The sequence below is a fragment of the Phacochoerus africanus genome, chromosome 16 (assembly GCF_016906955.1).
Source record: "Phacochoerus africanus isolate WHEZ1 chromosome 16, ROS_Pafr_v1, whole genome shotgun sequence".
In the NCBI taxonomy this organism is placed as follows: domain Eukaryota; kingdom Metazoa; phylum Chordata; class Mammalia; order Artiodactyla; family Suidae; genus Phacochoerus; species Phacochoerus africanus.
This window is the reverse complement of record NC_062559.1, coordinates 9,392,732-9,416,361: the sequence shown is the minus strand read 5'-3', so window position 1 is coordinate 9,416,361 and position 23,630 is coordinate 9,392,732. Positions and strand designations below refer to the sequence as shown.

The following is a 23,630-nucleotide window of genomic DNA, read 5'->3' as shown; positions in this document are numbered from 1 at the left end:
AAAAAAAAAAAAAAAAAAGGCGATTTCACTTAAGAATGTCCTTGGCACATATCAGACACTCCATAAATACTTGTTGAACAGCAAAAATTATTAATCTTATTAAATCTGGCTCCTGAGTACACTTTCTTTTTTAAAAATAAGCTGTGATGAAGTAGCAAGTATGCATATGGCACGTAGCACAGCAAAGGAAGATGGCTGCGCTGAGGAAACGTGTGGGAGCCGCAAGCTGGGATGTCATTTTTACTTGAAAGAGTGAATGACAGACGAGCACTCATTATTCAGATTGGGGCATTTGGCAGATATTTCCTCAGAAAAGAATGAAATGAGCCTGTCACTTCAAGATCCATTCAAAGTACAAGACAGACAAATGGATCTGAGAGTAAGTGTATAAAAAAGTTAATTAATACAGTTTCAGATTCCACACCGCAACGAACCTTTAAGAAATTGCCACTTGTCAAAGTCTGGGGTGGAATCAAAGACAAATATCCACAATTAACTGAAAAGGCTATTAAAAGACTTCTCCCCTTTCCACTCCGGGGCTGTGCAAGCCCAGCTCTCTTCATGCACTTCAAAGGATCATGCTGCCATAGACTGAATTCAGAAGCAGCCATGAAAACCCAGTGTCTTCTGTTAAGCCAGACATAAAGAGACGTGCAAAAATGTAGATGAATGACACTCTTCATTAAGTAATTTTTTTTTTGTCTTGAAAAAAGCCTTTTTCGTAAGTTGTTACTTATGTTAATGTGTTATGGGTTGTTTGTTTCATTTAAAAATAAAACCAATGTATTTCTTTCAATTTCTTGGTTTTAATTTCTAATAACATTAAGTATGTATAAATATAAACCCATAGGTCTTTGGGGTTTCCTGAGATGTGCTATTATCAAAAAGAAAATTTGGGGGAGTTTCCATCGTGGCTCAGTGGTTAGTGAACCTGACTAGCATCCATGAGGACACGGGTTCGATCCCTGGCCTCGCTCAGTGGGTTAAGGATCTAGCGTTGCCATGAGATGTGGTGTAGGTCAGAGACGAGTCTCGGATCCCACATGGCAGTGGCTCTGGCGTAGGCCAGCGGCTACAGCTCAGATTGGACCCCTAGCCTGGGAACCTCCATATGCCACAGGTATGGGCCTAAAAAACAAAAAAGAAAAAGAAAATTTGGCACTTCCCACTGTGGCCCAGCAGGTTAAGAACCCGAATAGTAGCCATGAGGATATAGGTTCGATGCTTGGCTTCATTCAGTGGGTTAAGGATCTGGCACTGCTGCAAGCTGTGGCATAGGTCACAGATGCGGCTCGGATCCCGCGTTGCTGTGGCTGTGCTACAGGCCGGCAGCTGCAGCTTTGATTTGATCCCTAGCCTGGAAACCTCCATATGCAGGAGGTGCGGCCCTAAAAAGTAAAAAAAAATAAATTTTAAAAAAATTTAAAAAAAAGAAAATTTGACTTTAGAACATTACAGAGAAAAAAACCACGATCAGCAATTTTAAAAAACACATTATCTTTTACAGAAAGTAAAATCCCCAAATTGTACTGTGACTCATTTCTGTGTTGTTGATGGCATCAGTCTTGTCACTTTAACCCTCACATAACTGCTGTCACGAGTCAAGAAAGCAGCTCTCACGGCCAAGACCGATCAGTACTTCAGTGTGCCAACTCCAATCAGTTATCTCGCCACCTCCCCTTCTAACTACACTCTTTGAACCCTGATGCCATCTAGGCTCAATAGGTCCTGAGATTAAGTCTTGTTGGGCATAAACTAGTGTGAGCCAGAGACGGGTCTCCAAGCAGCTGCTCCAAGTTTCAGGGGCTTTTTCTATTTTCTTTTTTTCTTTTGTTGCTTTTTAGAGCCACACGTGCGGCATATGGAAGTTCCCAGGCTAGGGGTCAAATGGAGCTGTAGCCACCGGCCTGTGCCACAACAACAGCAACAGCAGGTACAGAGCTGCATCGGCGACCTATACCACAGCTCGCGGCAACGTCAGATCCTTAACCCACTGAGCGAGACCAGGGATCAAACCTACAACCTCATGGTTCCTAGTTGGATTTGCTTCTGCTGCACCACAACGGGAACTCCAAGACCTGACAGATTTTAAACAGCTTTTTTCCACCTGTCAGAATTCAGCTGAAATACATTGACTGCTTAGTTAACAAGCATAAATAAAAACCAAAAACTAAAAAAGCAGGACTAACAAAAAGATCCCCAAAAAATAGGATAAAAGAAAAAAGACTAGTGATAGAAGTTCATATCAATAACAGCGCTCCAATCAAGATGACTATTGGGCGGTGAGGAGTGGGCCGAGTATGGCGAAACTTCATTCAATGTTAATGCAAGTCAGAAAGACCTGAAGAGGCTCAAGGCCCACGAGCTGGCCTGCGGGGATGGACAGTTCCCAGGTGAATAACTGGCCTCTGCAGCCAGTGTGGACGGAGGCTTTTCTGTGTTGTGGGGGAGGGACTGCATCAAGCTAACCTGGCTTGCCACACGTTGGGGCAGTTCCTGGAAACGCGAAAGGTCGCGGTGTGGGTTTCCTAAGAAAGGATGTTTATCGCAGAGTTACAGCCGGGCCTGGGGTGGGGGTGGGGGAACTTCTGACACGAAAGAGCTTCCGGAAGTGATGCACCCAGGGGGACCCGAAGCTGACTTGTGTTCAGGGGTCTGTTCTCTGCCTGACTCGAGTGGGTATCGGTTAACGTGAGAACTGAGCAGCTGGGGCTGAGGTTGGGCTGGAATGTTGAGGCCCCTTGAATCCTGCAGCCCTTTCCTGGGGAGAAGGGGAGACTCTTACGCTCTTCTGTGCACTCTGGGAGGACTCTACTGTCTGGAGAGAGACAACTTTATAATTTAATAAATGTTTGTTGGAGTTCCTGTCGTGGCACAGTGGTTAACGAATCCGACTAGGAACCATGAGGTTGCGGGTTCGGTCCCTGCCCTGCTCAGTGGGTTAATGATCCGGCGTTGCCGTGAGCTGTGGTGTAGGTAGCAGACGCGGCTCGGATCCCGCGTTGCTGTGGCTCTGGCGTAGGCTGGGGGCTACAGCTCCAATTCGACCCCTAGCCTGGGAACCTCCATATGCCGCGGGAGTGGCCCAAGAAATAGCAAAGAGACAAAAAAATAAATAAATAAATGTTTGTTGACAATTTTCAGTCAAGTTGTCCTCAAATATTAGACTTAAGCATTTCCTTGCTAGTATCTATAAACATAGATGTTACGTTCTCTCACTCTTTCCAATGTGTGTCCAGGTCAGTGGGATCCACTATAAAGTCTTAAGGGACAGAGACTGTGTCTGCTTAATCATTTTTCTAAAGCACCTAAGCACCTGGCTATGCAATGAAAGCTGGAGGGTATCCCGGTCATGGCTGAGCAGTAACAAACCCAACTAACATCCGAGAGGATGAAGGCTCGATCCCCGGCCTTGCTTAGTGAGTTAAGGATCCTCTACTGCCATGAGCTGTGGTGTAGGTCACGGATGCAGCTAGGAACCCAAGTTGCTGTGGCTATGGCGTAGACCGGCAGCTACAACTCCGATTTGACTCCCAGCCTGGGAACCTCCATTTGCCTCAGGTGCAGCTTTAAAAAGCAAAAAAAAAAAAAAAAAAAAAAGAAAAAAAAAAAAAAAAGTAAAGCTGCGGTTCCTGCTGTGGCACATATGAATCAGAATCAGAGATATCTTGGGAGCACTGGGACGCAGGTTCCATCCCCAGCCTGGCACAATGGGTTAAGGATCCGGCACTACTGCAGCTGCAACCTAAGTGGCAACTGCAGCTTGTATCTGATCCCTGGTCAGGGAACTCCTATGCCAAGGAGCAGTCAAAAAAAAGAAAAAAACAAGCAAACAGAAATGAAAGCTATACATTTGTTTTGAGGATGCGATTTAGGACACTTAAGAAATGTTTAACATTTTATATATGTGTGTGTATGTGTATATATATATATGTATGTATATATAAACAAAACATTCCTTAGAATTCAGACTAATTCTACCTATACTTCTGGTTCTAAGAACCTTTCCACTTTGGACAAGAAAGTAAGTCCCTTACAGTTTCCACTGTGGCACAGTAGAAACGAATCTGACTATTATCCATGAGGATGCAGTTTCAATCCCTGGCCTTGCTCAGTGGGTTAAGGATCCAGCATTGCCATGACCTGTGGTGTAGGTTGCCGACTGGCTTGGATCTAGTGTGGCTGTGGCTGTAGTGTAGGCTGGAAGCTGTAGCTCCAATTCAACCCCAAGCCTGGAAACTTCCATAAGCCTCAGGTATGGCCCTAAAAAGCAAAAAAAGAAAGTTTCCAGAGGAAGCAAGAGTTAAGACAGTTTCAGACCTAGAAGTCCAGGAGAAGTGAAAGGTCCATACTGCCCTAGCCACTCCACTCCCCAGTGCCGGCTTTAGGAAAGAAAAACCTAGACTTTAAAGTCTAAAGATAGGGAATGGAAAGCTGACACTGCTCTCCGTGAGGACAGCTATGGAAACACCATGACCTTCAAGTCAGAACTTGACTTTATACAACCAATGGCTCCAAGCTATTGAACCTGTAGTTCAGAAAAAACAGAATGGCAAAACAACTTTAGCAGCACCTGGCATAAGTAAATAAATAAATATTTTATCAGTAAAGTTAATGCAAATTCAGTATTAGCCAATAAGGTGACATGGTTACTGGCAGCAAAGTTAACATATGGACCTAAGACGCTACCTTTAAAAAGAACTACTTGGGGGAGTTCCTGCTGCGGCCCAGCTGGTTAAGTAAAAGTTGTCTCTGGGCAGCACAGGTTTGATCCCCATCTCAGCGCAGTGGGTTAAGGATCTGGAATTGCCACAGCTGGGGCAGACGTCACAGCTGCAGCTCAGATTCGACCCCTGGCCCAGGAACGTCCACATGCTGTGCAAGCAGCCAAAAGACAAAAAGGAAGACCTACTTGCAAGGACGGTCCCTGGGAACCTGGATCTTGGGAGTGCTCCCGTCATTCCCTGCTAAGAGTGCCTCCCTGTCTGTCCAATGTGGTTTTGTGCTGAGCACCTGCTTTTCTTATGGGAAAGTGGAATTTTCGTTATATGCCAGGCAGAGGGCGCCCATATGACCAGCCCCGATAAAAACCCTGGCACCAAGTCTCTAAGGGGCTTCCCCAGTGGGCTACATCTCACCAGCACTGGCACAACTTGGTGCTGGAAGGATGAAGCACAGCTACATGACTCTACTGGAGTCATGGACTTGTGGGGTCCACGTGGTTTCCTCTAGACCTCACTCCTTCTGTTGATTTTGATCTGTACCGTTTCACCACAATAAACCACAGGTTTGAGTCATATGCTGAGTCCTATGAGTCCTCCTAGTGAATCATCAAACCTGCGGGTGGTCCTGGGGCTCCCCAACCCAGTTACCATAAAAAACAAAGGCAAGGAGTTCCCTTGTGGCACAGCGGGTTAAGGACCCTGCATTGTCACTGCAGTGGTGTGGGCTCCATTCCTGGCCTGGGAACTTCCTCATGCTGCAGGTACAGCGCAAAAAAAAAAAAAAAAAAAAAGGCAATATAACCAGAAACCCAGAAATATATTGCCTAGATCAAATCCTATGGGTCAGCCTGTCCCTGAAAAACCACACTTAGTGCTCAATATCATTATCACAGTCAAAAGAGCCAAGGATGTTCTGCCTAAACAGGAGAAATAGGTTTTCCTCAGCAATTCTCAGGCTATCCTGCAGCAGGAACTGATTAGCGTACATGACTCAGAATAAAACCCAAGATCAAAATTAAACAGCACAACACTCCTACCTCAGTATAAGAAAGAACTTGCCACGAGTTCCTGTTGTGGCTCAGGAGAAACAAACCCAACTAGTATCCATGAGGACTCAGTTTCGATCCCTGGCCTCGCTCAGTGGGTTAAGGATCCGGCATTGCCGTCAGCTGTGATGCAGGTCACAGACATGGCTCAGATCGTGCATGGCTGTGGCTGTGGCTGTGGCACAGGCCAACAGCTGCAGCTCCGATTCAACCCCTAGCCAGGGAACTTCTGTATGTCTCGGGTGCAGGCCTAAAAAGACCAAAGAAAAAAGCTAAGTATATTAATATGTACCTATAATTCCACCTAAGTAGAACTCAAATAACATAGCAAGGGTTGAGAGGTGTGGATCTGTGTACTGAGATGGGCATAGCATTTGTGAAACTCAATGAAAAAGCAGCCTCGCCAGAATTGTGTGATTTCAAAACAGTGAGAAATAAGTGGGCTGAAATGGTATAACAGCCCTGAATCAGGGCAAGCTAAGAAATCAGGCAGATTAGTTTAGATTTTATCCCAGAAAAAAACAGTAAGCCATCCTAAGGATAAAATGACACAAAACAGAACTTAAGAAGAATTTATGGGTAGCCCTGGCAACCCAAGCCACAGCAGCAACCCAAGGCCCAGCAGTGACAACGTCAGATCCTTAACCCACTCGGCACCTGGAGAACTCCCCCACGGTTCCCTCTAAAATCCAGCCCAGCACTTTGTTCTGCTTACCTCTACAGGCAGGTCAACTGACTTGTTAAAAGCACTTGGGGTCCACTGCTTAGAGATACTGACTTTGACGTTGCTAAATGTTTTTCTTGACGCGTGGAGCAACGAGTAACTGTAAGAGAGGAAAAACACTGTTGAAGGAATAGCAAAAAAAACACATTCAATAAAATCAGATATATTCCCATTTGTTCTATCCAATATCAGAATTCTTCTCTTTTAAAAAAGCAAGCAGGAGTTCCCGTTGTGGCTCAGTGGTTAACAAATCTGACTAGGAACCATAAGGTTGTGTGCTGGATCCAGCGTCGTCGTGAGCTGTGGTGTAGGTCGCAGACGCAGCTCAGATCCTGCGTCGCTGTAGCTATGGTGTAGGCCGCCGGCTACAGCTCTGATTTGACCCCTAGTAGCCTGGGAAGCGGAACTTTCATATGCCACAGGCGCAGCCCTAAACAAACAAAACAAAAAAAATTTAAAAAACAAGCAAGAAAAAGCACTGCTTTACAAAGAACTATCCATTCAAACACGACACCGTAAATCAACTATATCCAATAAAAAAATACATTAAAAAAAACTATCCATTCAGTCTCTGTTAAGCAAAAGAAACAACTAACTTGGAATTCCTGCCATGGCAAAGTGGGTTAAGAATCTAACTACAGCAGCTCGGGTTTGATCCGGGGCCCAGAACAGAGGGTTAAAGGATCCAGCGTTGCCCTGAGGCTCGGATTCAATCCCTGGCCCGGGAACTTCTATATACGGTGGGTGCAGCCATAAAGACAAAAATAAATTAAAAACTTAAGAAAGACAAAACTAGGAGTTCCTGCAGTGGCTCTGTGGTAACGAAGCCAACCAGTATCCATGAAGATGCAGGTTTGATCCCTGGCCTCGCTTAGTGGGTTAAGGATCCGACATTGCCATGAGCTGTGGTGTAGGCCAGCACCTGAAGCTCCAGTTCAACCCCTAGCCTGGGAACCTCCATGTGCTGCAGGTGTGGTCATAACACACACACACACACACACACACACACACACGTCTTTTTCAACATGACACACACACACACACACACACGTGTTTTTCAACATGAATCCCTAAGTTAACTCGTAACAGGTCCCTGGATCTAGAAGATGGAGATGTCACTGATCCCAACCCCTTTAAATCATGGCTGCAATTCTGCAAAGGATTTTAAGACTTTTTTTTTTTTGTCTTTTTAGTCACTGAAGTTCCTCCCAGATGTCTCCCATCACCATTACTGCTCAAGGAGGCACAGGGTATTCCCTGAACACGCACATCCTTTGCCCTAAGCTCTGGTTTTAACCATTAAAGGACTTTATATTAGACCAAGGTGTTTTTTTTTTTGTCTTTTGTCTTTTTGTTGTTGTTGTTGTTGTTGCTATTTCTTGGGCCGCTCCGCGGCATATGGAGGTTCCCAGGCTAGGGGTTGAATCGGAGCTGTAGCCATCGGCCTACGCCAGAGCCACAGCAACGCAGGATCCGAGCCGCGTCTGCCACCTACGCCACAGCTCATGGCAACGCCGGATCCTTAACCCACTGAGCAAGGGCAGGGACCGAACCCGCAACCTCATGGTTCCTAGTCGGATTCGTTAACCACTGCGCCACGACGGGAACTCCTAGACCAAGGTTTTTTAATCATGGCAGTACTGACATGTGGGGCCCTTCAAATTCTCTATTGCAGGGGGTTGCCCTGTGTATTGTAAGATGTTGAGCAGCATCCCCGGTCTCTCCCCACTAAATGCAAGTAGCACCCCCTCCCCCAGCATGACAACCAAAAATGTCTCCATGGGCAAAACACCCTCGAAGAACTACTGTATGAGAGCTACTGAAAAGTGGAGCAGGGAGTTCCCACGGGTGGCGCAGCAGAAATGAACCTGACTGGTATCCATGGAGATCTGGGTCCGATCCCTGGCCTCACCCAGTGGGTTAAGGATCCAGAACTGCCATGAGCTGTGGTGTAGGTTGCAGACGTGGCTTGGAACCCGGGTTGCTGTGGCTGTGGCTTAGGCCGGCAACTGCACCTCTGATGGGACCCCCAGCCCGGGAACTTCCATATGTGGCGGGTTCAGCCCTTAAAAAAAAAAAAAAAAACACTCCAATAAAATTTTAAAAAACATAAAAAATTAAAAAACAAAACAAAACAAAAGTAGAGAAGAGGCGTTCTCTTGCGGAACAGGAGGTTAAGGATCTGGCTTGGGGCACTGCTGTGATGCTCCATCCCTAGACAGGGGCCTTCCACATGCTGTGGGCACAGCAAGGAAAAACAAAACAGAGAAGAACAGAAGGACGAGCTAGTCTATTTCATGATAAGCCCACGTCAATCACTGCATTAAGCACATGCCATGCAATAAACAGCTCCTTCAAAAGGACAAGAAGAAGAGAGGGGGTTTAGCGGTCCGCTTACCTGAAGAAGGTGAGCAGGAACACGACCACATGATGGTGGCTGAAGCGGGACAGCAGGGTACCTCTCTGAAGGATATTTGGCCAGGCCATGTTCTTCCTGACCTTCCTTCTCACCTTGACCTTAGAGTCTGGATACTGAATGGGTTACGTCATTTCTTCTTTCTGTAAAGACAAAACACATTACTAAAATTACCCGTAACAGGCAAAGGAGCCAAAAATTGAATTAACTGGACCTATAACCAGGCAGCATAAAATCAAGTCTTGGGAAAAAAAAAACAACAAAAAAAACACATGGTTTAGCTGACACCAGAAAACGAGACTGATAACGATGTTTTATAGTCATTAGCGACTCCTTTAAAAAGAAATCCTCAACAAAAAGACAGCATGCTAATAGGAAAGTACTCTCACACTAACTGATAAGGAAACCACTAAATCTGACCGGAAGATAAGCAAAGGAAACGAAACAGCTATTGAACTTATCAAGGAAAGCTCCCCCATGGCACAGTGGGTTAAAAATCTGGCATTGCCACAGCTGTGACACGGGTCACAATTGCAGAACTGGTTCAACCCTTGGCCCAGGGACTTTCACATGCAGGTGTGGCCAAAAAAACAAACTTATCAAATAAAAGTTACAATCTGGAATTCCCATCGTGGCTCAGTGGTTAACGAACCCAACTAGTATCCATGAGGACGCAGGTTCGATTCCCAGCCTCCATCAGTGGGTTAAGGATCTGGCACTGCCATGAGCTGTGGTGTAGGTCACAGACACGACTCGGATCTGGCTGTGGCTGTCTAGGCCAGCAGCTGCAGCTCCAATTCCACCCCTAGCCTGGGAACCTCCATATGCCATAGGTGCAGCCCTAAAAAGACAAGACTCAGAGACAAAAAAAAAAGTTTCAATCTTACTAGAACATAAAAAATGCTAATTAAGGCAATAAAAAAGTTTGCATAGTTAAAGAAGAATATGCTTGGCAGAGTCTCCTTGCCTGCCCACTTGCATTGCTCACAAACATCCTAATAAATCTATTTCTTGGCTATCACTTGGTCTCTCGCTGAATTCCTTCTACGCTGAGAACCGGAACCTCCAGACACCGGAACTAAAACCCTCAACAAATGGAAGAGCTACTTGATGAAGCATCTTCATTCCAGGAAGAAGGAGGACCATCAGAACCAGTCATGGGGCCACTAAACACCAGCTATGAAAGACAATGCAGGAGTTCCTGTCAGTGGTTAAAGAACCCGACTAGCATCCACGAGGGCACAGGTTCGATCCCCGGCCTCACTCAGTAGGTTGAGGATCCAGCATTGCCCTGAGCTGTGGTGTAGGTCTCAGATGTGGCTCGGATGCAGGGTCGCTGTGGCATAAGCTGGCAGCTATAGCTAGCTAGACTATAGCTAGACTGGGAACCTCCATATGCCATAGATGCGGCCCTAAAAAGACATAAAGACCCCTCCCCGAAAAAAAAGAAAGAAAGCAAGACAATGGAAGCTTGACTCTACCTTGATCCCTATCTGCAGCCCTATTTTCCACTCCCCAAACTATAAAACCACCTCCTAAACCTTCCAAAGGGGGCACAGTCTTCAGGATATTAGCCTGCTGTGGCCCCCTCTGCCAAAGCTATCTTCTGCTCCTTCACCCCTCACCCCAAAAACAGACTATGCTCAATGCAGCTCAAGGTCTAATGATTCCTGAACTCTCATCCACTGCTGATGGAAGTGAAAATAACACAATTTCATAGGAAGACAATCTGGCTATGTTCATCAAGAGCCTTTGACACAAAAATGCAAGGAGTTCCCGTCATGGCTCAATGGTTAACGAATCCGACTAGGAACCATGAGGTTGCGGGTTCGGTCCCTGGCCTTGCTCAGTGGGTTAACGACCCGGCATTGCCGTGAGCCGTGGTGTAGGTTGCAGATGCGGCTCGGATCTTGCGTTGCTGTGGCTCTGATGTAGGCCGGTGGTTACAGCTCCGATTCGACCCCTAGCCTGGGAACCTCCATATGCCGAGGGAGCGGCCCAAGAAATGGCAAAAAGACAAAAAAAAAAAAATCTATTTCCAGGGATTTGTTTCTCAAGAAATACAAGATGCATTCAGTTCTACACACACAGGTAGTTTTCATAAAAAGTTGGGAAAGCTTTCTTGTCTTAAAGCAATGACCTTTGTGTCAGTCATAAGGGAAGAGAGAAAAGAAGGCTGGGCCACTCCTACGTTCTCTCTTTCCACCACCGCCTCTTCTCTGCCCTCTCTGATAGCCGCATCCATCCACGCTCTGACAGCCAAGATTAAGCCTAAAAAAACTAAACTTAATGTCAGCAGCTCTAAGTCTGCAGAAACAATATACAATAAAAGGGGAGGAGTTCCCGTCGTGGCGCAGTGGTTAACGAATTCGACTAGGAACCATGAGGTTGCGGGTTCGGTCCCAGCCCTTGCGCAGTGGGTTGACGATCTGGTGTTGCCGTGAGCTGTGGTGTAGGTCGCAGACGCGGCTCGGATCCCGAGTTGCTGTGGCTGTGGTGTAGGCGGGCGGCTGCAGCTCCGATTGGACCCCTAGCCTGGGAACCTCCATGTGCTGCGGGAGTGGCCCAAGAAATGGCAAAAAGACAAAAAAAAAAAAAAATTCCCCAAAACTGAATAATGAGAATTTCCACAATGCTAGAGGCCCCTAAGTGCCATCCCAATAGATGGAAAAAAAAAAAGGGGGGGGGGATGACTAAATAAATGATGGTGTATCCATGTGGCTGAGTATCTTAGCATTTAACATAATGAATCAAGGCTTTTTAATAAAATGAGAAAATATCAAGTGGAAAAAAGATATGACTTATAATCAACCAAACTCTAGGTTTACATAATATTTACAAATAAATAAGGAATATATAGTTCCCTCTGAGTAGTGGGATTACGGGTAATTTTGGTTTTCTATATACTTTTCTAAAAATTCTACAATAACCGTGAATAGTGCTTTTATAATCAGGAAGGAAAATATCCACAGCACTGGAAAAGTCCTATAGTTTATCTGCATATAAGGAAAAGAAATAAATTTACAAAATACCTTGAATGATAAACAACAACAATCAAGGTAGGAGACAAACTCAAGAGCTTCCAGCACTGTAATTAGTGCGTCACAGGGCTTTGCCCAAGGCTGCGTTCCCCGAATCTGCTACTTACACTCCTTTTCTCTACTACGGGGTGTTTTTGGGTTTTTTTTTTTTTTTTTTTGCTTTTTAGGGCCACACCCATGGCATAGTTAAATTCCCAGGCTAGGGCTCGAATTGGAGCTACAGGTGCCCCGCCTACTCCACCGACACAGCCACGCAAGAGCCGAGCCACGTCTGCAACCTACACCACAGCTCCCAGCAACTGATCCTTAACCCACTTAGCAAAGCCAGGGATCGAACCTGTGTCCTCGTGGATACTAGTCAGATTCATTTCCACTGCACCACAACAGGAACTCCCTCTCTACTATACTACAGTACTATACTACAGTTTGGTAGGGGGACCCAAATCTTAAATGCTGAGAGATCCAGCTGAAAGACCACTGTTGAAACGTTTGGATAAAAGGTGCAAAGTTGAGGTGGTTAAAATTATATAAACATTATGGCTGATTCACCTACTGGCTGTGAGCCCATGGACAGGTCATTCTCTCTGAGTCACAGACCATCATCCGTAAAATGGCCTGTCTCTTCTGAGAGTTATGAAACTAAAATCAACAATGTGCGTAAGGTATTAAGAGAATTATTTTAGCCACTGATTTGCCCAGGATTAATCCCACATCAGGAAAACTGTAGCTCATTTCATAGAATTGGTCTCCCTGAAAAATGTTAATGACATTATGAGCCAAGTAAGACTATAAACTTCCACTCACAAAATGTAAATAAACATTTCATCTCTCATTTCAGGAAGTTACAAACCCGAGAGCTATTAGCGTTACTGCTAAATTTACCTCCGTCCCCAAAATTAAACATGACACCCAAGTGAAATGACTCAAAAGTTTTAGCCATTCTTTATAAATCATAGTAGCTCTTTGAACTGAACACAAAACTCACAACACTGTACTGAATACTTCAGAAAAGAGTGTGGGTCGTGAAATTCTGTAATTTAATCAGGTAAAATAATAATTCCAAAACGGTATGTATGCTCCAACAGATTGGGACTATGCTGCTTCAGCAATAATAGCGTTCTGGGCTAAACAGCATTTTGACGACTACCAAGCTGTTTGAGATCATCTGGATTTGGTTTCTAAATAAACCACCTTTTCCTTAGCTGCAGTGACAGGGAAGAAAATGCTTAATACGTACAGGGGGAAAATAGTTTTAAACCGTCACCAGCTGTTGGCAGACTGCCCTTTAAAACGAATATATATTTATAATTCCTAGGTAATTATAATCATTAATAATAATAATAACCTTGCACTTTAGATCCCCTACATCAAAAAAGTGATCTCTAATCATCTATGAGCTCCGCGGCCCCAGTGAAGCGCAGAGTTTCTGCCAAGTCTGGTCTGCCAAACACATCCGACTTTCAGAAAATCATTCTTTCCAGACCTGAATATAGACTGAACGAGTATCTCACATTTTTGAACTGTATGTAAAGGCCGTTGTAATTAATAAAACTAAAATTCATTTTAAGTGTTTCTGAATTAATAGAAGCTTGTCATTTAGTTTTTTGGTTTTTTTGGTTTTTTTGTCTTTTTGCCTTTTCTAGGGCCACTCCCTTGGCATATGGAGGTTCCCAGACTAGGGGTCTAATCAGAGCTGTAGCCGCCGGCCTACATCACAGCCACAGCAACGCGGGACCTGAGCCCAGTCTGCAACCTACACCACATCTCACGGCAACGCCGGATCCTTAACCCACTGAGCAAGGGCAGGGATCAAACCCGCAACCTCATGGCTCCTAGTCGGATTCGTTAACCACTGCGCCACGATGGGAACTCCATTTAGTATTTTCTTAATCCATGGATGCTGAGTATCCAACTACCATGTGAGAACAAGACTCATCTTAAAAAAAAAAAAAAAACTTGTGAAAAATAAGACGCCGTCATGGTTCAGCGGTAACAAACTGACTAGTATCCATGAGGACTCAGGTTCAATCCGTGGTTTTGCTCAACTGGTTAAGGATCCAGCATTGCCAAGAGCTGCAGCGCAGGTCACAGACAAGGCTCGGATCCCGCACTGCTATGGCTGGCGTGTAAGCCAGCAGCTGTAGCTGTAATTCAACCCCTAGCCTGGGAACTTCCAGGTGCTGTGGGTGCTGCCCTAAAATATATATATGTATATATATATCCTTGCCATCGAAATGGATGCAGAACCACTGAGTCATGTTCTACTTTTCAAGAAACATTCATGATCACTAACTCATCTGATGTGTCTTGACGCTTCGTGGGGTCCTACAGGATCACCCACACAAGGTACTTCCCAGGATAAAACACTCCATGTTGTGTGATCAATGCTGAATACAAGACGGCTTCCCATGGAACACATCCAAGCAGAGGGCACTCTCCCCCTTATAGACACTGCCTTGGAATATAAAACATCCCCCAAATTTCACTTTCCCTATATATTTGGGTCCATTCCAACTCAAATATAAGATTTAAAGCTGTCTTGTAGGGAGTTCCTGTTGTGGTGCAGGGGAAACAAACCCGACTAGCAGCCATGAGGATGCGGGTTCGATCCCTGGCCTGGCTCAGTGGATCAGGGATCTGGCATTGCCATGAGCTGTGGTGTAGGTCACAGATGTGGCTTGGATTCCATGTGGCTGTGGCTGCAGCTCCAATTCCATCCCTAGCCTGGGAACCTCCATATGCCGCGGGTAAGGCCCTAGAAAGACAAAAAACAAACGAAGACCACTCCAAGGTCAAAACCCAGCCCCTGTCATCACCAGTAAGTGCACCACACCTCCCAAACTGGATTTCCAACATTCGACTTTCCTTCCAGAGAACTGCTTTCTGCATACTCCCCACTCTGACAGTCACGTTACCTCTGCAAGCTCTGAATTCGGAGCCACCTCGCCTTTTTTTTTCCCCATCACCCGGTACCCTCCTCCGGACCAAATCTCCTTCTTGACCAGCATAGAATCTGAGCTCTCTTTCCTATGGGTCTTTTCTTCTTGCTTGCCTCTGGCCTCCTCCCCTGGGCCCAAGTGGTTGCATTTTGCCAGAGAAAAATCACACAAGCAGGCTGATTTCGCTTGATAGATTCAAAACCACAAACCTCAGAGGGCATGTAACACTGCCCAGCAGGCCTTCACTTCCCTAATGACTGCTTTCTTAACCTCTCAGATAATCATTTCAAAGTTCCCTTCCAGCCTCTCTCTCTTCCACCTAGCACCACAGCCTTCTGCCAACCCAGAGCTCCAGCTCCGGCTCAGGCCCTCCAGGGTTCCCTGGGGCTCGGCCAACCGGCCACATGACACCCCTCCTCATGCCTAAAACACAATTCTTGGCTTCCTCCCTCCAAACCTATCCATCCCCAGGACTGCCCTCAGAAGCTAGTACCACCAAGGCAACTAGCACTGAGCCCTCAGTTTCTCAGTTTCCGCATGCAACCCGTTACTAAACCCACTGAGCGAGGTCAGGGATTGAACCCACATCCTCATGGATACTAGTCGGGTTTGTAACCCACCGAGCCATGATGGAAAGTCCGGGTTTCACTGTTTCGTATCTAGCCATCCTTCCCATCGCTCTTCACACATCAGCCAGAAATATATCTTAAAACATAAACCAGGGAGTTCCTGTCATGGCTCAGCAATAACAAACCTGACTAGTATCCATGAGAACTCGGGTTTGATCCCTGGTCTCGCTCAGTGGGTTAAGGACTTGGTGTTGCTATGAGCTGTGGTGTAGGTCACAGACTTGGCTTGGATCCCACGTTGCTGTGGCTGTGGCACACAGGGTGGCAGCTGCAGCTATGATTCGACTCCTAGCCTGGGAACTTCCATAAGCCACGAATGCAGCCCTAAAAGACAAAAAAAAGAAAAAAGAAAACATTAACCAGGAGTTCCCTGGTGGCCTGGCAGTTATGGACTCAGTGTTGTGGCTTGGGTTACTGCTGTGGCTCAGGTTTGATCCCTGGTCCCGGAACGTCCCACATACCATGGGCACAGCCAAAAAAAACCACAAAGAAGTATAAATCCAGGATGGGAAAAAAGCACCTTATTAGTAATGGTTCTCACACACACTGAAAATGAGAAGGGCATTATATGGGCAATCACCTTACTCCCTATACTTCCATCTTAATGTCTGCAAAGTAAAAAGATTAGGTGTACTCAGTATAAAGAGGTAGGGGGGATGGAGTTCCCACTGTGGCTCAGCAGATTAAGGATCTGACTAGTATCCATAAAGATGCAGGTTCAATTCCTGGCCTCACTCACTGGCTTAAGGATCCAACGTTGCTGTGAGCCTCAATGTAGGTCACAGAAGCAGCTCAGACCCTGCTTTGCTGTGGCTGTGGTACAGGGCTGCAACTGCAGCTCCAATTCAACTCTTAGCCTGGGAACTTCCATATGCTGCACCTGCGGCCCTAAAAAGCAAAAAAAAAAAAAAAAAAAGAGGTGGGGGGTAGTATTAAATGGATAATTGAGTCCACCTATTGCGAAAGCTGTGTATGTTGTAATTTCGCATCCTACCACTTAAACCTACACAAGTGTCTTTTATATCCCATATTATCCCCTTCCCTTGTACCACTTAAACGTTTTTATTCTTTTTTTTTGTCTTTTTGGAGCTGCACCCAAGGCACATGGAGGTTCTCAGGCTAGGGGTCTAATCGGAGATACAGCTGCCAGCCTACACCACAGCCACAGCCACGTGGGGTCTGAGCTGCGTCTGCAACCTACACCACAGCTCACGGCAACAACGCATCCTTAACCCCCTGGGCAAGGCCAGGGATCGAACCCGCAACCTCATGGTTCCTAGTCAGATTCGTTAACCACTGCGTCATGACAGAAACTCCCAAATGTTTTAATTCAAAACTCAAGTATTGGAGTTCTCATCGTGGCCCCGTGGAAAGGAATCCCAACAGGATGCGGGTTCGATCCCTGGCCTCACTCAGTGGGTAAAGGATCCAGTGTTGTTGCAAGCTGTGGTGTAGATCACAGATGTGGCTGGGATCTGGCGTTGCTGTGGCTGTAGGCTGGCTGCTGTAGCTGATTGGCCCCCTAGCCTGGGAATCTCCATATGGTGTGAGTGTGGCCCTAAAATGCAAAAAAAAAACACAAAAAACAAAAAAACCCTCACATCTTCCTGTAATTTTTCCCTTAAATTGTTTCATTACCACAGATGTAAAACACCTAGCACTTTCCTGTAAAGTTCTCTCATCTCATTCCAAGGTTCCCCAAACCACATTCTTCCTATTCTGAACATATTCCAAAGACAATAGTTTCCAAATAAAAATATTTCCTTCTCTTAGACAAAGGACTTATATTCAAGTTAATGGTCACTGCTGTGACATTTCCTTATCACTGATGAAACAAGACAAATCTGAACCTGAAACAAAGACGAATACATGGATCCTGACAGCTAGTGAACAAGACACTGCACTGACCTTGAGCTTACAAAAGTATCGTTTTGGGGTCATTTTCTAATGTAGAGACTGGATATCAAAGTTTAATAAAGACTGGCATTTGAAGCCATGTGTGGCCCAAACAAAAACTTTTATAAGTTCCAGCTGGAATCCAAGACCTTCTATGGAACTTCTTTGAGCCTTGATTTCCTCACTTAACGATTAAATGAAATAACTTACAGAATGTTCTACAGAGAGAACCTGGAATGCAGCAAATACTCAATAAACAGGAAAGGAAGAATTCAAGCATCAAGGCACTGAAGAAAAGAAGGTGGCCATTAAGAATCAGATTTTGCTCACCCCAGGAACTCCCTACAACCATTTCAGTAAGTTACCAGGAGATCACCTAATTTCTGGAAACACCGAAAATCCTGTGGACATCAAAAGTGAGAATAAACAGAACACATTCTGCAAATAAGAATACCGACGAAAAAGCAATCTCATCAAATTCTTGAGTGAGACCTGGGTAGTTACCAAAAAGCAAAATCCAGTTATTTCACTAAGACTCTTCTTCCTCTTTGGCCTCCGTACATCCTTTCCAAAAGCCTCTTCGTCCTACCTGTGAGGTATCCTTTCACCTGGCCTAGACCACAAGCCTTTTTCTTGCACAAGCGCCCCCGCCGCCGCCTCGCCGGCTGGGGACCAGGCCGCCGCCTCTCCCCGGAGGCCCTCCCGATCCTCCCGCTCTGCTCCCGCTGCGCTCCTCGCCCGCCCCGCCGGGTTCCGCGGCACAGAGGGGCTGGGGCGCCGAGGAGCCAGGCAGGCCCATCCAGCCCGCGGCGCCACACCCACCGTCCTCCACCATCTGCATCTCCGTCGGTCCTGCCGACCTGGAAGCCCCTCGGACCTGCCCTCGCCTGCGGCGCCCCCACCCCCGTCCCAAGCCGGGGCTCCAACCCCTGCTCAGCTCGGGCCCCGCGTGCCGCTTCTCGCGCACCCGAGACCCGCATTCGTCGCAGCGCTTCAGCCGACCGCTCCGCTCGCGCCGCCGCGCCCGCAACTCCGCCACTCCTGCCGCCACCTCACCCGCGCCGCCTAGACCTGGGTTTCCGGGCGCTCACGTGAGCCGCCGTCCCTGCGGCATGCTGGGAGTTGTAGTCCGACCTCGGGGCATCACCTGACGAGCGCAGGGGTGGGAGCAGGTGGGAAAGAGTGGGAGAAAGATGCTAATTTCAGCCTCCGCCGCTGGCCTGGGTGGACCCGCGCCCTCGCGGGGAAGGTGAGGAGTAAGGAAGGACGGATCCCGGCCAGGGCTGTTAGGAAAAAGGCAGTGAGGAGAGAGAAGATATAATCTGGGAAGAAATGATGTATAGATGATTTTTTTTTCCAAAAAACTTTTATTCTAGCAAAGGATTGGACAAAGGTCTGCAGAGGTTTCTAAGATCTTGAACCTTTACATAAAAGCCGACATTTAATTGTTGTTTCTGGTGTCTTTTCATCCGGTTTGCATTGAAAGACCTTTTCCACCGTGCCTCTAGGAGGACAAGACATTATGTATACTGGGTTTTTTTCCCCCTACATGCACTAATGGTTCTTTACTGTTAACTTATTGCTAGGCCTGGTTCATTCTAATATTTTAGCATTTTCGTTAGATTATATGGTGAAATGAATCGGTCTGTGCTTGAGCTCATTTTATTTTTCTGTTTAATCAATTTAATTTCTTGTTTTACTAACCTCACTATTTTTTCATTTTAATATTGGCTGCATGCTAGTTAAATATTTGTGTGTGTGTGTGTGTGTGTATATATATATATATATATAAACCAATCAAGTCTAGCCTAAAAAAAAACTTTTATTCTGCATTTTTTTTTGTCTTTTTGTCTCTTTAGGGCTGCACCTGTGGCATATGGAGGTTCCCAGGTTAGGGGTCAAATTGGAGCTGTAGCCACAGGCCTATGCCAGAGCCACAGCAACTTGGGATCCAAGCTGCTCTGTGACCTATACCAAGGCAGGATTCTTAAACATTGCGTGAGGCCAGGGATGGAGTCTGTGTCCTCATGGATTCTAGTTGGGTTGGCTAACTGCTGAGCCATGACAGGAACTCCTGCATTTTGTTTTTAGAGAAAGAAACGTGCTGTTAAGTGTGCTACTGACCTACCCTGAGGGCTAAGAACGGGGCTGTTCTACGTCCCCTCCCACTCAAACAAATAAATGAGTAAGGTCCTGGCAGCCTCACAAAACTCAACTCTGAACAAGGGTCCTCTGCCCTCCTGGGGTCTCTTTCAACTGCTCGGGAAATATAATTTAAAAAAAAAAAGTCTCCCACCTGGATAACTTCTCCGTAAAATTAGCAGATTCGAAAACAGTTTTATGGAGTTTCCGTCGTGGCTCAGTGATTAACTAATCTGACTAGGAACCATGAGGTTTCAGGTTTGATTCCAGGCCTTGCTCAGTGGGTTAAGGATCTGGAGTTGCCGTGAGGTGTGGTGTAGGTCGAAGACGCAGCTTGGATCCTGCGTTGCTGTGGCTCTGGCGTAGGCTGGCAGCTACAGCTCGAATTAGACCCCTGGCCTGGGAACCTCCATAGGTCGAGAGTGCGGGCCTACAAAAGACAAAAAAAGAAAAGAAAACTGTTGCTGAATAAGCTTTACACTAGGGTGAGATGCATATCACAGGAAATGCGCTGAGAGGTTGCAAAGGCAGAAAGGAACCTCCCTCTTGACACAGCCCAGCAGGCACAACCCACTCTGTACACATTCTCAAGGTATTCATGAGTCCTCAGGACTCGGACCTCCTGCACACGTGGTTCTAACTTTATCACAGTGCTTCAGTCCTCAGACCCTGTGCGTTGGCTTATCCAGAGAACAAACTTCTCACAGCTTTAGGACAGGAAATGGATTTGCAAATTGGAGCAGGGCCTTCCAGAAGTCAGGCTCTCGCTTTCCCACCAGAACTGGGAGTTAGGGGCAATATCTCCCTGGCTCCCTGGATGTTTGAACTTGAAAAGACGGCTCCCCGTCCTCTTACCTTATTTTCAACGAGGAAAAATTAAGCCTCTTTTTTTTTTTTTTTGTCTTTGTTGTTGTTGTTGTTGTTGCTATTTCTTGGGCCGCTCCCGCGGCATATGGAGGTTCCCAGGCTAGGGGTTGAATCGGAGCTGTAGCCACCGGCCTACGCCAGAGCCACAGCAGCTCGGGATCTAGAGCTGCGTCTGCAACCTACACCACAGCTCACGGCAATGCCGGATCGTTAACCCACTGAACAAGGGCAGGGATCGAACCCGCAACCTCATGGTTCCTAGTCGGATTCGTTAACCACTGCGCCACGACGGGAACTCCCTCTTTTTTTTTTTTAAGGGCCACACCTGCGGCATACGGAGGTTCCCAGGCTAGGGGTCAAATCAGAGCTACAGCCACAGCAACGCGGGATTGGAGCCACATCTGTGACCTACACCACAGCTCACGGCAGTGCCGGATCCCTAACCCGCTGAGTGAAGCCAGGGATAGAACCCGCATCCTCATGGGCCCTCGTCAGGTTTGTTAACCGCTGAGCCATGAAGGGAGCTCCCAAGCCTATTTTTAAAACCCTCTTCAGGAGTTCTTGGTCCAGGGATCAGATCCAAGCCCCAGTTGCACCAGATCCCACCCATTGTGCCTGGCTGAGGATCAAACGTGTCCCAGGCCTTCGGAGATGCTGCGGATCCTGTTGCACCACAGCGTGGACTCCTTAAGCCTCTTATTTCTGATTTGTATTTGCCTTTACGCAATTCGGGGGTAGTTTTGTTTCCAGTCATCTGAGGGTATGGCTGGGGAAATGTGTGATCACTGTGAGCAACCATAAATCAGCCAAACATTGTTTCACATTTATTGTGAAAAAACAAATTGTGGACAATTACTTAGGCTTTTTTTTTTTTCCGCTTTTTAGGGCCGCACCCACAGCATATGGAGGTTCCCAGGCTAGGGGTCCAATCGGAGCTGCATCTGCAATCTACACCACAGCCACAGCAACGCCGGATCCTTAACCCACTGAGCAAGGCCAGGGATCAAATCTGCGTCCTCATGGATCCTAGTCAGATTTGTTAACAGATTTGTTAACTGCTAAGCCATGACGGCTTTCTTTTTTTCTTTTTTTTAAATTTAGGCTTAAAAAGCAATGAAATTCTGACACATGCTGCACCATGGATGAGCCTTGAAATGATGATGCTAAGTGCAATAAGCCAGACACAAAAGGACAGATATTGTATGATTCCACTTCTGCGAGGTACCTAAGGTAATCAAAAAGAGAACAGTGGTTCCTGAGGGCTGGGGGCAGGGGGGAATTGGAGTTATTGTTTAATGGATGCAGGGTTTCAGCTGAGGATGATGAAGAAGTTCTGGAGATGGCTGCTGCTGATGAGAATATAACACTTTTGGACAATACACTTTAAAATGGTTAAAATGGGGGAGGGGGTTCCCCTCTGGTATAGTGGTTAAGATTCGGTGCTTTCACCCCTATGGCCCAGGTTCAGTCCCTGGTCTGGGAACTGAGATCCCCCACATCAAGCTGCTGCACACTATGGCCAAAAAAAAAACAGAACTGTGGAGTTCCCAACATGGCTCAGCAGTAATGAACCCGACTAGGAACCATGAGGAGGCAGGTTTGATCCCTGGCCTCGCAAAGTGGGTTAAGGATCCAGTGTTGCCGTGAGCTGTGGCAGAGGTCACAGACGAGACTCAGATCTGATGTTGCTGTGGCTGTGGTGTAGACCAGCAGCTATAGTTCCGATTAGACCCCTAGCCTGGGAACCATCATATGCCTCAAGTGTGGCCCTGGGAAGAAAAATAAAGAAAAAAAAATTGTGTAGTTCCCATTATGGCTCAGTGGTAACAAACCTGGCTAGGATCCATGAGGACACAAGTTCCCTCCCTGGTCTCACTTAGTGGGTTAAGGGTCCAGCATTGCAGTGAACTCAGGTGTAGGTCACAGATGCTACTCAGATCCCATGTTGCTGTGGCTATAGCTCCAATTCAGCCCCTGCCCTGGGAACTTCCATACGCTCCAGGTGCAGCCCTAAAAAAAAAAGAAATGTGAAATTTATATGTGTAACGTGTACAAGATGTATGTGTGTGTATAAAATAAGTATACAACCTGTGTCACCATCACCTAGATCAAGAATGCCTGGGGAGTTCCCATCATGCCTCAGTGGTTAACAAATCTGACTCAGAACCGTGAAGTTGCGGGTTTGATCCCTGGCCTCACTCAGTAGGTTAAGGAACCGGCGTTGCTGTGAGCTGTGGTGTAGGTTGCAGACGAGGCTCAGATCTGATGTTGCTGTGGCTGTGGTGTAGACTGGCAGCTCTAGCCTGGGAACCTCCATATGCCACGGGTAAGGCCCTAAAAAGACCAAAAAAAAAAAAAAAAAGAATGCCCTCTTCTCATAGCTCATAGCTCTGTGCTCTTTGCATTTGCAGTCTCGTCGGTAGAGAAGGTTGTGGTAAAAGAGGCAGCGCCTCTCCTTGACTTCCGTAAGCATCCAGGCATTTTACCATTTCCTTTCTACTTCTAGAAGCTCTCCAAGGGCTGGGTCTAAGTCAGCTGCGTTTACTTTTTCTTGATCAGTAATCATTACCAGAAGAAGAAAACATTTTGACACCTCACAGGTTTTATTTCCTGCCCCCTGCCCGTGTGTTTGTGGCAGATCTTGACCTACATTTCATTCTTTTCTTTTTTGTCTTTTTAGGGTTGAACTCAAGGCATATGGAGGTTCCCAGGCTAGGGGTCGAATTGGAGCTGCAACTGCCAGCCTCCACCACAGCCACAGCAACACCAGATCCATGCTGCATCTGAGACCTACAGCACAGCTCAGGGCAACGCTGGATCCCTGACCCACTGAGCAAGGCCAGGGATCGAACCTGGGTCCTCATGGATACTAGTCGGGTTCATTACCACTGAGCCACAGCAGGAACTCCATACATTTTCTATCTAAGCCACATACACATGACAGTGGCTCTCAAAGTGCAGTCTGCAGTATCTTTTGTTTTCTTGCTCTACCTACCTACATGGGGTCGACCCTCCCCCAGAGAGGTTCCTGGAGATGTCTTATGGTGCAGCCGGTTGGGGATCCAGTGTTGTCACTGCAGCGGCTCAGGTCACTGCTGGGGTGCAGGTTCAGTCCCTGATTCTGGGACTGCCGTATGCCATGGGCATGGCAAAAAAACTCAAAAACCAGAGAGGGTCCCTGAAAGTGATGTGTAAATGGAATTGTG

General features: G+C 46.6%; 1 protein-coding gene across 4 annotated transcripts in view; it reads right to left on the bottom strand.

The window, feature by feature from the left end:
• The window catches only part of SLC37A3 (solute carrier family 37 member 3), a 103,464-nt gene extending 84,972 nt beyond the window's left edge, over window positions 1–18,492 (bottom strand). For 3 of the 4 annotated variants that reach the window (XM_047762964.1, XM_047762966.1, XM_047762967.1), the window contains exons 1-3: window positions 18,383–18,492; window positions 8,893–9,053; window positions 6,486–6,594 (exon numbers count right to left, since the gene is read on the bottom strand). In XM_047762964.1, the coding sequence (XP_047618920.1) occupies window positions 6,486–6,594; window positions 8,893–8,981 (198 nt within the window). In that variant the 5' untranslated portion in view covers window positions 8,982–9,053; window positions 18,383–18,492. Of the gene's footprint in view, window positions 1–6,485; window positions 6,595–8,892; window positions 9,054–18,237; window positions 18,256–18,382 lie in introns of those variants that run through there. The other variant, XM_047762965.1, reaches the window with a different exon arrangement.
• Between the last annotated feature and the right edge of the window lie 5,138 nt (window positions 18,493–23,630).